Source organism: Nymphaea colorata, chromosome 9 (genome assembly GCF_008831285.2).
Source record: "Nymphaea colorata isolate Beijing-Zhang1983 chromosome 9, ASM883128v2, whole genome shotgun sequence".
NCBI classification, from domain to species: Eukaryota; Viridiplantae; Streptophyta; class Magnoliopsida; order Nymphaeales; family Nymphaeaceae; genus Nymphaea; species Nymphaea colorata.
The window spans coordinates 2,348,428-2,364,350 of record NC_045146.1 but is presented as its reverse complement, the minus strand read 5'-3'; the positions used below and the strand labels follow the sequence as shown (position 1 = coordinate 2,364,350).

At 38.3% G+C, this 15,923-nt stretch overlaps 1 protein-coding gene across 3 annotated transcripts; it reads left to right on the top strand.

Annotated features, from left to right (window-relative positions):
- Positions 1–1,132: 1,132 nt before the first annotated feature.
- On the top strand, positions 1,133–11,960 carry LOC116260493 (uncharacterized). 3 transcript variants are annotated; one of them, XM_031638875.2, is made up of 9 exons: positions 1,133–1,238; positions 2,552–3,434; positions 5,526–7,498; positions 8,587–8,875; positions 9,018–9,227; positions 9,584–9,757; positions 10,223–10,417; positions 10,501–10,614; positions 11,361–11,960. In XM_031638875.2, the coding sequence occupies exons 2-9, from the start codon at positions 2,682–2,684 to the stop codon at positions 11,730–11,732; spliced, it is 4,080 nt and encodes a 1,359-aa protein (XP_031494735.1). In that variant the 5' UTR covers positions 1,133–1,238; positions 2,552–2,681; the 3' UTR covers positions 11,733–11,960. The 3 variants fall into 3 exon arrangements, with proteins under 3 accessions (XP_031494735.1, XP_031494738.1, XP_031494736.1); XM_031638878.2 differs by lacking the exon at positions 1,133–1,238 and adding an exon at positions 1,247–1,414; XM_031638876.2 differs by lacking the exon at positions 1,133–1,238 and adding an exon at positions 1,247–1,509.
- Positions 11,961–15,923: the final 3,963 nt, after the last annotated feature.

Below are 15,923 nucleotides of genomic sequence, written 5' to 3'. Positions count from 1 at the left end.
AGAAATAGGTTGGGTTGTTACATTGCTATTATAACCAGTTCAATACTCGAACCTAAGGTACCACATGAGCAGACACGTGTGCTTTAAAGGGGGTGGATTGCAACGCCTCAAAAATTTAGTCGTGTATTTGTGAGGGATCATCAAGAGTTTATAAAAAGAGTCATTACATAAATGGTTGTCCTGGTTCCTAACCCTTTTGGGATTAAAAGCCAAAACTGATAGGGAGCAGGTTGAGATCGGTCGAACCAAGGACCCAAGCCTAAAAATAGGTCGGTCTTACAGGTGCACTGTCGAACACTCGATACTTTGTCTATTCTGTTCTGTTCATAAGTCAAATGGCCTGTCAAAGAACAGTTAAAAGGATATCCTTACGGAACATGTGATCTGAAATTTGAACCACTAATTGGATCCAGTCCCAGTCCCTGACAAAAATCAGATCATGATCCATCCCAGATCCAGACCCTTGATCCAGTACAGCCAAACCCACAGGCCACAGACCACGTGGCTCTGGAAGTCTACCGTCATTCAAGCGAAACACAGGAGCATTTTCGACTTCCTCCGTCGCCGCAAAATGAACCCGAAAGAATCTTCTCACTATTTTCAGCACCCAAACAACAAGTCCCACTTAAAATTTCGACCGCGTGTAAGAAGGGGAATAAAACCCACCAGTGGAGTTTCAAGAACCTCCATTCCTGCCAAGTGGCTCGAAGAGGGTCCGGTAAATTATTCTTTTGATGTTTCTCATTGTCACGGTATCTTTCTTCGGGTACGATTTCCAAAGCCAATAAAATAAGTAAAAAAGTAAGCAAAGATGGAATATGGTCTCAGGCTTTATCTTCATTAAAATATTGACGTTTTTTACTGAGTTCAGTCCTACCATATAAGGGTATTGACATATTCATACTTACCTGAGAGGTTGGGTTCCATATTATGCGCAAAATCGTGTTCCACATGATGATTTAAGGCTTGTTTTCGTCATTTTGTAGGATATTTTTGATGGATAACATTCTATGTCATGGATCGCTAGATTGAAAAATTTCGTTCGAGTAGCAACGCATTTACAATTACCTGAAAATTTGGAAGTGAATATGAAAAATCGAGAGATTCACGATTTTCGCTTTTGTGGTTTCTTTTCCGAAAATTTTCCAGTGGGGTGGCTGGTGACTCTTGAAAGGGACGGCAATGGAGGTCAGGAAGGAGTGAGCGAGACTGAGAAACGGACGGATCAACATCCCAAGGTAGAAGATGAAGATCTCTCTCTCTCTCGTAACTACCGTGATGTTGTATCTCTTTTGCGTTCTTTTGGTTGGGTTCATTGCTGGTGGGAAGTTGGTCCTCTCTTTTTAGTTAAAGACTTAAATTCAAGCGTCGCCTCTGCTGCGGCACCTCAGCATTAATGGCGGCGTTCTCCTAGGTTTTGTTTCGGATCTGAAGACAATTCTCTGTGTTCCGTACTCCCTTCTCTCAATCTCTAATGTGTAACTGCTCGGCAGTGTTTTTGGTTCTTCGGTAACTAAAATGACATTTTCTTCTTTCCATTTTTTGGTCATCTTTCTGTTCACCGACCAAAGTGGCAATGCATAACACGAATATATGATTTTCTCTCTTTCTCTCTCTGTCTCTGTCGATTGCCGATCGTATTGTTTTTTTCGTTAGTAACTGATATTCTGCTTGTTTTCAAAAGCAAAAAACTGATATATTTATCAAACAAATCAGAACATGTAGCAATGCCTTAGATAACTGACTCCGTATGCTTGTCTGCGCACCTGTTATGTCGGAATTTTATGTGGACATTTATTGTTTATTCATTATCGTTTAGTTATTTTGATTTGAGAAAATATCTTCTGCGCTGTTCCTTTTTAATTGGAAAACTTCTTACAGTGCATCTTCTGCACTTATTTGTTGATTCTTTGTCTAAGTTAGCGTCTCAATGAATGGAAGTTTACATTGTTGGTTGTTTATACGTGGCGAGTATTCTCAGTTGGTTAAACTTCTTCTTTCTTATGTGTAGATTCAAGCTTTTGGAAAGCTTTTCGTTTTCTTTTGGCACCTACACCCCTTCTTGGTGCTTCTTTGGTTCTCTTGCTGGGTTTAGTTTTACATAGAATATGATGAAGGGAATATTCCTTTTCTTCCGTTTTGATATAATCTAATCCTTTTTTGGCTGGAAATCCACGCTGTCTTATTTTGAAAATCAGGTGGTTTTATTTACACGTCTGATTCTATCTGTCGTCTGTGGTTTATCAAAATGTAGTTTATATTTCTTTTACTGCGACCGCTCTCAAGCTGGAATCGAGTTAGGCTTTCACTAGGCAAAGTTATCCAAATCATTCTAATCAAACTGCATGGATGTTGTGCTTCTGGTAAACATCTCATAGCTCTTTGTTTCCTGTTATCAACCAAAGCGTTCTTTAAATTTCACAGGCGCTTGTTGAACATGGTAATGGTTCAGGCAGTCACAGTTTCAAAATTAACTTATTTCTGCAAGTATCGGTCCATCTGAATCAAATTTTGTATGTTATTACTGATTGATGTTTGCTCTGTATTCCAGGTTTAGTGCAACCAATGGATTCAAAACCATTGGTTCAAAGAGCCAATACCGGTGGGTGAGTTTGAAACCTTCATTTTGAATCAAATCAACCAACTTTATTGCAGCCTCTGCTTAAAAGCACTATTCAGTCATGGTTCTTGGTCTACGAACAAAGACTAGAAAGGGTACACCTGTCCATACTGAGTACATCATCCATATATTGGACATCAAACCATGGCCACCTTCTCAATCTTTGAAATCTGTGCGCTCAGTACTACTTCAGTGGGAAAATGGAGAACGGCATTCTGGATACACAAAAAAGGTTGTGCCTTCCATTGGATCTGGTTCAGACGGCAAGATTGAATTCAATGAGTCCTTTAGGCTACCAGTCACTTTGCTGCACGAGTTGTCTGTCAAGGGTGTTGAATTGGATATATTTCAGAGGAACTGTTTGGAACTGAACTTGTACGAACCTCGTAGAGACAAAATTGTAAAAGGCCAGCTATTGGGTACTGTTCTGATAGACCTGGCTGAATATGGATTGATCAAGGATCCCATAAATATAACTGCTCCCATGAACTGCAAGAGGAGCTATAGGAACACTTATCAACCAATGCTACACATGAAAATTCAGCCATATGAAAGAGATAGTGGCAGCTCCTCATCAAGAGATTCTGTACCCAAGGGGATTTCGTCAGATAAGGATGGTAAGGAATCAGTTTCTGCTCTTATGAGTGAAGAATATGCTGAAGAAGCTGAAATTGCATCCTTTACTGATGATGACATTTCCTCTCAATGCTCTCAAACATCACTGCCCAAGTCTCCACCTTATTCAGCAGAGAACACAGATATAGTGTCTCTTAAGTCTGAGGATTCTTGGAGTGTCAGAAACTTGGATGAAGAGGTACTAGTAATTTGTGTGCTTGTTGATATATTTTTGTTGTTTAAAAATGATGCCATCTCTTTCTCTCTCTCTCTCTCTCTCACACACACACACACACACAAAAAAAACTACAGAACCATTAATTGAATCTATACTTGCTTTAACAAAGTTATGTTATGCTTGAGGAATATGCTTGCTGCACCTTCCCAGAAAAGAAAAGTGTCTTCGATTAAATCTTATGAACATGATAGCTTCACTAAGAAACCCTTTTGTTCTTGCCTTTCACTGCAAAGTACCATTAATTGAATCTATACTTGCTTTAACAAAGTTATGTTATGCTTGAGGAATATGCTTGCTGCACCTTCCCAGAAAAGAAAAGTGTCTTCGATTAAATCTTATGAACATGATAGCTTCACTAAGAAACCCTTTTGTTCTTGCCTTTCACTGCAAAGTACCATTAATTGAATCTATACTTGCTTTAACAAAGTTATGTTATGCTTGAGGAATATGCTTGCTGCACCTTCCCAGAAAAGAAAAGTGTCTTCGATTAAATCTTATGAACATGATAGCTTCACTAAGAAACCCTTTTGTTCTTGCCTTTCACTGCAAAGTACCTGCTGTTTGTAGCCTTCTACAGAACCCATTGGTTGGCACTTGGCAACAGACAGTGGCCTTTGTTACAATGACAATGACTTGTTAGTTATTATTGCTTATCCTGTTTGGTTGCATAAACTGCCTCTAAGTGCTGGTGAGTCGTAGTTTCCTATAGTTAAGGTAGAGATGGCAATATGTTTTCCTCACATAGAAGTATATGTGATGTTCCGAGGGAATGGCCCACTGCATGGAATCTCAATTGGAAATTTAGTCTCAGTTGTGAGCTTACCTGTAACTACTTTCATATGGACCCTCATTTGTACTTTTTATGGGTTCTTGTTTTCATGTTATTGACTTGTAAATTTGTAATGGCTACTGATTACATCTGCCTTCCTGGATTAAAGCATTAGAGATTTTCTTTTAGACACTACTTTTTGAATTTCACAGCTTTGAATGTTTTTCATAGAGGGCATCATTTTTGCCTTTGACTGAGTGAAAATAGCAGGAAATCCGAAAGAGTGACTAAAAGGTGGAAGAAAAAACAATTCAATAGATGGAAATAGACAAACAAGATGGAACAAGTAGCTTGAATAAATTCTCAAAATATCTGCTGTTCCCTTTAATTTTCTGAAAATTAATACTCTAGTAGGCCAACATAGTATGGATCTTCTGAGACAAGAATTTGGCTTAAACGGAAATATTGAATAGCTGGTTATAGATTAGCTTGATAAGAAAATGTTGAAAATTAAGGGAGTTATTTGATTAAGCTCAGGGTTTTCTAATATTTTCAAGAGTTTTCTGAAGACGAAAACAACTAGTATTTGGAGTTCAAGGCCAGATGTGACTTCTCAATGGGACCATGCAGTCTGCTGGAGTTGGAGCACTTTCTGTGTTGAAAGATCCTCTGGCACTGGTAGGAACCGCATGCTTTCCTTCATATAATATGAGGGTGGTGGGAATGTTAAGTCTCCCTTCCTGTGGAATAACTATTTGTGCAAAGAACTTTCACTGAATGCAAGTGAAACCTGCATTGCAGATGCTGATGCATGTTTAAAGTAGGTTTGTAGGAAAGGCTTACAATCACCTATCAAAAGGGAAAGCTGGTACTTATATGCCATTGTTCTGCTTCATTTAGTTATTTGTTCTGGTAGTATTCTATAAAACCTAATCCTTGGAAGCTTATTTACTATTTAGTGTGTAGAAGATGCGTCACTAAGGTTGTAAGCATGCAGCATCGACTGCTGATAGTATAGTTGCTTTTAAAAAATATACAGGTTCGTTTTTCCTTCTATCCATCAGAAAATTGCATTTGCATACACTCTATCAACTGTGTTTGTTGATCTTTTTTCATTATGATCTTGGCAATATTAAGAATTAATTGAATTAACATGCACCTAAAGTAGGCTTGTTGGACTTCAGATGATTGTATATATGTCTTTTCTTGTTATGTGACTAATGTGGGTTCCAAAAAGTACCAGTCCTTCTACGATCTGATCTTGGAATTTTATGCAAAAACAGAATGCTGAAAAATCTTCTGAGGACTCAGCAAAGTCTGATAGGAAAAATGACTTTCTTGTAAAAGAAGTGCAGGCACAGCCTGACATGAATCTGTCTATGAAGGTAAATGGAACAAGTAATTCACATGAAGCTTTTACTCCAGATCATAGAAAATCATCTAAAATGACATTGGAAGAAGTATCTTTAGGTAGTGAGTGCCCAGAAATTAATGGACAGTCTGAATCTGCACATTTGAAACAGAATGTGACCACAATTTCAGACATATTATTAGCTATACGCACAGGCTCTTTATTATCAGATCCCGATAATGTAGAATCTGAAGCTAGACTAGCTAATAGCGCAAATGTTGTCAATGCAAGAGTGGTGAAGGAAGGGACTCCAGGGCAAAGTAATGAGATTGCCTCAGGCACACCAGTAGTACCAAAAGATTTTGATAAAGACATTGAAAAAGGAAATGCTGCCTCCAAGATGGCAGAAAACCAAATGACTGCAAAGAGTGACAGCAGAATAGATCATGTACACAAAAATTGCGGAGGAGAGCTTTGTAGTACTGGTTTGGAGATGGGAGACAACAGGACTATTGGAAATGGTGTCAACACAAAAGTAGTGGTGCTGAAGGCTCCAGGTGACAATGATAAGACTGTAATGCACACTGAAGTGGTACAAGAAGTTCATGATTACAAAGAAAGTGGAAAAGGACCTGCAGACACTGGTTTGGATAATGCACATAACCACATAAATGAAGACAGTCTCATTTCAAAGGGGATGCTGCAGAATGCACCAGGGGATAATAGCAAGATCGTGTCTGGGAACTCAGTAAGGCCTAATTGTTATGATTACAAAGAGGGTGGAGAATGTCCGAGTATGGTTTCGGAGATGTCAGACAATCAAATAACTGCAAACAATCCTGCCACAAAAATGATGGTGCTGGAAGCTGCAGGGGATAACAATGACATTGCATCAGGCACCTCGGTAGGACAAAAAACTTATGACTGCAAAGAAGGTGGAAGAATTGTGGCTGGTTCAGACACAGTCAGCAATGGTGTTATAGTAGATATAGGTGATTTAAAAGTTGAAGAAGAGGCTGAAGAAAAAGAAGAAAGAAACACTGTAGAAGGAGGTGAAAATAACAAAGGAGTGCAGACAGATAGCCTGGTGCTTGCAGAAATCATTAGTTTTAGTAATGGAGATGGAGAAAATGCTAATCAACGCAACAAAAGTGCAGCAGAGGATGGAGATACTGTCCATGCAGATGAGACTAGTGATGATGAAAAAGAAATACCTCATTCTTCAGAGACTTCGAAAGGGCTTGAACTGAATGGAGAACTGTGTGATGGAACATATTCAAATTCTTCTGTAAAGTCTATGGAGGGGGAGACATCTGATGATCAGCTGTTTAAAGTTTCAGAAGGCACTCATAGAAATCAAGTGAGTTCTTGTGCTAAGGAGGTTCCTGATGGTGGTGTTTTAGGGTCAAAGGTCCACAATTCCATTGATAGTGGGCTAAAGCATGGGAATAAGTCTGTCAGAACAGTCCATGACAATTCAACAAGCATGACATTGGGGAATACTGACCTATTTGTGCAGAAAAGGGCAGGACGTAGTAGTAAAAGGAACTCCAACAGAACCAGAAGATCTGAGAAAATGCATAGCAGATCAGGTGCTGCTGAAGTGGATGGTTCAAGAGAGGCTTGTGAAACTGTTTGTAACAGCAAACTCCAAGGATTGGCGCACAGAATTGAAGAACTTGAATCTGAGTTGAGAGAAGCAGCTGAGCTTGAGGTTGCACTTTATTCAATAGTTGCAGAACATGGAAGTTCAGTACACAAGGTTCACACTCCAGCTCGCCGTCTTTCAAGGATGTATATTCATGCTTACAGGAACTGGTCTAAAGAAAAGAGGGCCAGTGCTGCAAGAAGTATGGTTTCAGGACTAGTATTGGTTGCCAAAGCCTGTGGAAATGATGTTGCAAGGTAAGAAAAACCTGTTCAACTTTACCCTTTGTAAGTTAAAATTTTATTTGTTGTAACCTCCAGCTTTAATTACCATGCCACAATGATTGTAACCTCTAGCTTTAATTACCATGCCACGATGACCTTCCTTTATCTTCATCAGGTCTTCTATTTGAGACATCCATATAAATTAACAAGACTGTCCTGCCAGTAGGTTACACTTCTAGGAGTACTTGTATCTGAGAATCATAAACTTTTCTATGTCTACTTTTAGACATTTTTACTGGTTTTGTTGGTGATGGATGAAAATATCCTTATTCATCTTTGAGAGAGCTGAGATGAAGGGAACCTTGATATCTTTTCAAAAGCTGACCTGGATTTATTTTGTATTTTTCTCAGAATCATTCCTTCAATGATACTTGGCAGTGGAGGACAATTAAGATTATGATGCTTTCCGTTAGACAGACCGTAAATGCAAAGATGTTAACCTGGAATGATGTTCTGACATGACTTTGTTCCTTTGGTTCTTAGTGAAATTTTTTCTTTGTGATTGTCTAAAAGTTTTATATGTCTTGTTGAATTTTTTTGGTATCACATCATGAATTTTTGTTCCCATTTTTAGTCAGTCATGCTCTTAGTTATCATTCAGTTAATAACTTTTTCCCTTTTAATTTTTTAGTCCTACATATTTGAGGTTCTGACTGCCACATTGTTCTTCTGTTTGGGTTACTTGTAACGATGATGTCATTTCTCCATTGCTTGGTAGCTTGTCAATGTTTGTCCATCTTGCAATTTGTTTGATGAATTCTGAAACAACTCCTCACTTTGGATATACGTTTCTTGTTCAAGCAATTTTTTCTACTTTTCTTTTCTATTTCTCTCCTTTTGATTGATCAAATTCATTAATAGTTTATTATTACATTCATTAATAGTTTATTTTTTCAAGATGAATGCTACCTTGGTCGATGTTAAATGGCTGAAACTGTAAAACCGTTAAAAATAAGCCTTTAGTTTTGAAGATTTACTTCAGTCATGTTTGATTATGTCGATATTACTTTAGCAGATTTTCTTGTTAACTTAATATGGTTTGGTTCTTCCCTTTCTATCAGGTTGATGTACTGGTTGTCAAATTCAGTTGTCTTGAGGACAATTATTTCTCAAGGCTTTGGTGATTCTGGCATGCGAAGTGAAAATGGACCACAAATTGATACTACTGGAAATAGAAAGGGAAAAACTTCTAGCTTGAAGTGGAGGGATACTTTTATTGACAAAAAGAAAGACATTTCTCTATTCAGTCCAATGTTGGTGGAATGGCAGGATCCCAACACATTTACTGCTGCCATAGAAAAAATTGAATCCTGGATATTCAGTCAAATAATTAAATCTATTTGGTGGCAGGTTAGGAATTCAAAGTCTCTTGTCTTTTGGTTTGTTAGTTGGTGTACTAGATATGTATACCTTTTGATTCATCAAACTTAGGTTGTTTCATTATTTTCTGTGATTCTAATGTGCAAAGAAATTTCCTTTTGGCCCTTCACAGACCTTGACTTTATATATGCAATATCCTGTTGATGAGAAAAATGTTCAACTGAGAAAATTTGTTGGAAAGATGTCAAATTCAGCAGCTGATCTGGGAGGAAACTTCTCAATTAGCCTGTGGAAGAAGGCATTCCAAGATGCCTTTGAAAGGCTTTGTCCTGTTAGAGCAGCAGGCCATGAATGTGGGTGCTTGCCACTTCTGGCAAAACTGGTGAGCTTGTCATTTTCAACATGCATATAAGATTGCTTTCCTTTACAGGTGATAATCCTGTTGTCATTGGCTTCTGAAGAAGCACGTTCTCCAGAAAGATTAATGGGTGCATTCTTCAGTTTGACCATTCTAATAGCTGGTTTTGATCAAAATGTGTATGTTGTCCTTTTTATTTTTTGTGTGATGCAAGTACGAAGGAGTTTAGGGGTGAATTTTAACTAAAATATTCAAAGTTTATTTGCCATTAATTTGGTATAAGAATTGTTACTTGACAGGATAAATTGACATCTCCAAATCAAAAGAACTATGGAAGTTTCAAATGTTTGTTGATCTTTTCCTTGAACTTATATTGTCAGGTCATGGAACAATGTGTGGTTTGGCTGGATATAGCTATGTTCAATGCCATTCTGCGTGAATCACCTGATGGCATTCCAACTGATCCTATCTCTGATCCAATTATTGGTTTCAAGGTTCTTCCAATTTCACCTGGGAATCTGAGCTTTGGTGTGGGTGTGCAGTTGAAAAATTCTGTAAGTAATGTTTTTATGTTTGGTTCTGTATTCAATTGCTGACAGACATTTTTCCTGTTTGTATTGTTCGCTGTCTGATTACTTTGCTACAAAATTTTGTGTTGCTGTTTACCTGTAACTCCATCCATCTGATTCCATGTAAGCTTCCTTTTGGGATAAATAGTGGAAAAGTGAAAAGAAACAAATGATTAAATTGTGAAATAATTGACACTTAATTGTAAGAACTTCTACCTGTCAGGGTATATATCTGAAATAGAAGTCAAGGCTAAAGGAAGCTTTAGAATTTCAGGCTTTGAAGCCAAGAACCCATAGTTTCATTGCACGACTGCTAGCATGAGCCAGAACAGACTTATGAAATAAAATTTGCTGTTTTCTTGGTTTATTATATCTTTCGCTATGCTAGTACATCTTGCAAGATAAAGGATCTTCTCCACAGCATGTGACTTATCCAGATTGGTTATGCAGATTGGAACCTGGTCTAGATGGCTGACTGATCTTTTCGGTATTGATGATGATGATTCTCTTGAAGATATGAATTGCTATGATGATGAGAGACAAAATTCTGCAACATCATTCAAGTCATTCCATCTGCTTAATGCGCTTAGTGATTTATTGATGCTCCCAAAGGATATGCTTTTAGATGCATCTATCAGGAAAGAGGTTTGTACTTTTTGGCTTTTTCTTGTTTTCCCACAACATGACCTTTCTAAAGTCTACTTATGAACTCTGTTGCTGATCGGAAGGTATGTCCGACGTTTGCTGCACCTCTCATAAAACGAATTCTGTGGAAATTTGTGCCTGATGAGTTTTGTCCTGACCAAATTCCTGAGGCTGTTCTTGAAGCACTTGATTCTGAGGTCAGTACTTCTCTATATAACTTGCCTGGGTATTATGTGCACATTCTGTTTTCACCTGGTTATTTCTAGAACCTAAATCTTTTGGTTCAAGGACTTGTTTGAAATTTGAGTACTCTGCCCTCAAGACTGAACATACCTTTAAGGACAGGATCTGAGAACCGTGTCCATCACATGTTTTTTCAGACATCTTGTATTCTTGATCTCATAATCTGAGATCTTCTCCTAACTGGGATGTCAATTATTTCAAGGATCACATGCTAAATCCAGCCTCAAGCCAGTGTCTGGGGATAAGAAATTTAAACATTCCCATGACGATTGGAATTTGATAGTTTATATACTTGATTAGCTAGTAAGCTTATGATTGGCTCCTTAAGAACATAAATTGACTCCATCTTGAGCTTCTGTTCCTTGTGTCTTTGTGCTTATGCTTGTTGAGGTGCCGTGTTCTGCTCAAGTAGTTACGAGTATCATCTTTATTAAAGTACTTTTAGTTACCTATATTGGCTCATTTAAGACTATTACTTTCAAAGCCATCTAAAGCTCTAAACTAGGTACAGTTTACTCCTAGGACTGTGTTCAAGTCAATTTCAACTTTCATGAAGTAATCCAATGAATTATGGATGTTTTTGTCTTCTTTTTGTAATTTTATGTTCATCATCTCTGCTAGTTACTCAAAATTTTAGGTTTTGAGGATCTTAGAATTGTCATCCAGTGGTTATGATTATTTTTGTTACAAATTTGTGCAGAATGTGCAGAACCTTCTAAATGAACAGCTGCCATCAGCTGGAACTGAGCAAATAACCAGCTACCCATGTAGTGCAGCTCCAATCAATTATTCACCACCACCAGCATCATCTGTCTCCACCGTCATTGGAGATGTGCAAAGCCACATAAAACTTAAAAAGAACACTTCCTTGGTTTTAAGAAAATGCCATATAAGCGATGACGAGCTTGATGAGCTTGATTCACCACTCACATCCATCATCGATAAGGTGCCAGCTTCACCATCAAAGGACCCTGCCGCTGGCCCCATCTTACCAGAAGATATCAGCACTAGTGGTAGGGGAAATACTAGCAGGTACCAGCTTCTGCGCGAGGTATGGCTTGATGTGGACTGAACAGCTTATCTCATCTTCTATCACCTCTTAAGAGTAATTTTGGTTGTCACATTCCTCTCATGTCCTTTTCGTATTGTATATCCCTGTTCTTCAAATAATTTAAGCTGTGCAGACGTGGACTTTCTTCTGCCCATTCAAGTAATGCTTGGCCTAATTTTTTGTTGTATAGAATAATGCCAGTAAGAGTGGGAAAAAAAAAGAAGTAGCATCTTGCATATTTTTCTTGCTTATGAAGTATTTGCTTCCTCTCATATTTTTTTCATCTTTTCCCAAGTTACAAGAGGAATAAGGTCTGACACCAGTTTTTGAATACTAATGAAATGAATAAGTATCTCAGAAATTTCATGGCATTCTGGTGTTGGAAGGCCAAGATCTATCAGATTAGACTTTTTCATTGTCCGGTTCATGGGCACGGTAATCCATCGGATGGTCCACGATGCACAGCCATGTTTGGACCACGAACCTTGGGGAAATTTAGCCCAACTAGTGCTGTTTTAATAACGATGAGATTAATTAATTTGCGTCCTCTTCGCGCCTCATGCATCTTTGGCCACCATATTGTCTGGGAAAGGGAAATTAGAACTCATAGCTTCACACCTGGACCACCGGAACTGAATTTTAATTTTACTGGTAACCTCTACGTTTCTGTGAGGTAAAGGTGGAGTCAGGTGTCAGCATTGTGTGGGCAGTCGCTGACACATACCAACAAACATTGCTTATTTACATATTGATTCTTTAGAATAATTTTCTCATTTACATATTGATACCTTCTAAAAAATTTAATTTTATAACTAATGCCTCTTAGCCAAAAATTTCCTGACTCGACCTATGCTGTGAGGTCTAACCAAGATTCTGAGCAGTCACCTGAATGACTTGATTTCATAGTGTCTACTACTGATCAACAGTTTATTCACTATCGAAATTCATTGTGTGGGCGCATATCTCTCATTTTTTAATATCAGAAGCAAAGCAAAAGCTAAAAACACTACACGGTTAAAGCATAAAGTAAACTATTCGTGAGACTATTAAATAATCGGCCTTTCGTTCGTAACTCGTAATGAATCTAAGTTGAACGGTCGAAATGAAGTTTGAAGTTAGATGTGCACAAGTGGTTGGCTGCTAAGGGGATGGCTGCCAAAAGTGGCAATTGGATGACGGTGGTGTCGGTGCACTGCTCAAACAAAGCATGAAATTTGCTTCTTCTTTTTTTTTTACCTAACAATACACCTCCCAACAAACTACAAAATTTGAAAAACTTGGAAGTTAAAAGCCATAATTTTTTTATTTCCTGGAAGTGCAAACAAACAGGCCTTGAAAGGAGTACTCTTTGTAAAACAGCTTCTACTTGGAGAAACATAAGAACTTGTATTTACTTCCCCAAGGGACATATCTCGAAGAGGAGAGTGGAGGTTATGTTCCTCTATCATAATCTGAACCTTGTGGGCGGCCATGGGCTCTCACCCCTGCAGACAGTGAGATTAATCCTCCCACTCATTGGAAAGCAATAGCAAGCATCATAGATCCATCTGAGGTATACATGAAAGTTGCAACCGGAATCCGACTTTCAAAGCAATGCAAATCCGTAAGGAGAAGGTCTCCCCACCGACTTTCCAAGGACATCAATTTGGACCCAATATTAGACCCGCTTCCCCTCGATAGTATATGGCTTTTACGACACTCATGTTAATGGTAGCCCCAAGATTATATCAAGGTTTCCTTCATCTGTTGCATTTGTAGCGCACTTTCGATACGATAAAATACCAAAAAGGAAATTTTCTTACTTTACTTTAGTGAAGCACGCGATAATGCATCTAGAAGAGCTACCAACACAAACATTTTGCTTATTTTGGACGTTGCGTTCCACTAGAGTAAGAATCTATGATGCTGCGATAGTGATACAAGCATATGTGGGGCTTCTCTTTTTACTGTAACCAAGATGGTGCCGCTGCTAGAAAAACATGGAAGGAATGATGTTTCGTGTAAACGAAAAATCTGACGACATGAAAGATAAGAAGCTGCCTCCAGGGATGTTCAATGGAGTTGAGCTTGATTAGGCAGGATCGACTTAAGCTCGAAGAAAAAGAATTTGTAAAGCCGTCACATGATACTAAGCAAATTGCCGCAACAGAGCTCTGTGAAGGCCGATGTTCATCAATGCCGTTCTTTAAATCTCGGTAAAAGTTCATCTTCACGAACAGTTCAGGCCGGACGACGGCAAAATAGACATTCACTGATGACCAACTATCCACACGTCTCGGCGGTTCTGTGTTTTTTTTGTAATATCAGGTCAAGAGCTCAAACCTGATCGTCTCATTTTGGATTAAAAGTAATTTTTATTAATAAACTACGCGCCTGAGTTCAAGCCACATCCTGGATCGACGCAGCCGAAGCTTGACTCAAGTTTGAGGGAAGTGCCAGCAGAGTTCGGATCAAACTGGACCTTTTTTGGTTTTTGATACAGGGTGCGGTTGAACAGGAGACGAATGACATATTTTGGTTTATTCTGTTACATTGTTTATTTTCCCACCTTTTTATTGTTGTTTAAATGTAAATTTTAATTTGATCACATTAACATACAATTTTCTGAATCTTTTTTTTGACATATTGGATTGAGAAATCCATTTTGACAAATATTAATGATTAGAGAGGGCCTTTGTTTTTTCACAGTGGTAACGGCATGGCCTCATGAGATTTTTTTTGTTTTTTTGTTTTTTAAACTTATGTTCCTGCCATAAAACAAGCGAGTCACATAAGAAATTAATATTGCGAGCTATCAAAAAGAAAAAACGGGGTCAGTCTGGTCCTATAACATTAAAAAAACCTATTTCACATGGAAACACGAGTTGCCGAACCTAGTGTGTCAGAATACAGTTAAAGTAATTAGTTCGCATGCTTGCTTTTGTTTTTGTTACCTTCCTCTACAACACTCTCACATGATTTTACTTCCTTATTAGTTAACATAGGCCTGTAAAAAAAAAAAAACCAACTCGGGCCAAATGCATTTACTTCTGTTCACCATGGAGCAATCTTTTATAGGGCTTTTCCGTTCTTTAGAGTGCTAGCAACTGGTGAAGTTAGATATCTAATTTAAGAGGTGCACCTGTATCCAATTTAGCCGGTGTACATATATGTATATATATGTGTGTGTGTGTGAGAGAGAGAGTGAGTGGGAATTCTCCCTTCCAATTCCCACACACACACACACACACACACATATATATATATATATATGTCAGTATTTTCATAAACCAAAAGGGGTATCCTGCTCTCCTGGTTGTACTGACAAAAATGTTGATATTATGTGCACTTCACATATGGTTTTCCCTAATATACGTAGATTTATATAGTTGCTCAAAAGTTCGATGTAGCTCAAGCTTTCAAAGTTTTGAAGGCTAAGGTGGAAGATTAATTTTGCTCGGTTGAGAAATAAAATTGTTACAAATTGATGGAGGGGAGATGGTGCAAAGCGACCAAATCCGTAAGAGAGAATAAAATTGATAATGGTGCTTCGTCTCCACATACAAATGCCTAGAATGGGGAGACAGAAAGAAAATGCGACAAAATATTGTTGAAATGGTGTTGTGCGTACATTGCTATTTCTTGTCAATATTTACCTTCAGTTTGACCTTAACCCGAATTGGAATCACTCAAGTAAAGCAAAATATAAGCAGATTTTCCCTTCCTTTTTCAGATTTGACAAGTAAAACAAGGTGTACCTTGTAGGCATCAGAGCCCAACTTACGCCCAAACTGAGTCCAAAATCTAGAACATATTTGACTAGTCCACCTAGCTCGAACCCATGAGGTTGGTCCATTTACAATGGAAAAACTTTGTCCAAATGAGGATTAGATGTTAGTGTTAGCAGTCTTAGTTCTTAACTTCAAGGCTAACTGTATGGTTTGATCTTGATTTGATTGAGTTTCTTTTACCATGGATATGAGGTCTCCTCCTATCTTAGATTCTTGTTTCTTGTGACCCACAGGCAATAGAAAACACGGATTTGTGTGAATAAGAGGATTAATATCACCACCCAACCAAGAGCCGAAGCCACCATCCCTTCCTCTTGTTCTCAAGGTCTAGAGTTGTCTGGAGAGGCACTGCATAATGCATCCAGCTCACCGTTTGTGTTGTGTTCCTCAAGACAGATAACTTGAATTTCCCTCAAAAACCTCCGACTGAAGTTCGATGGGC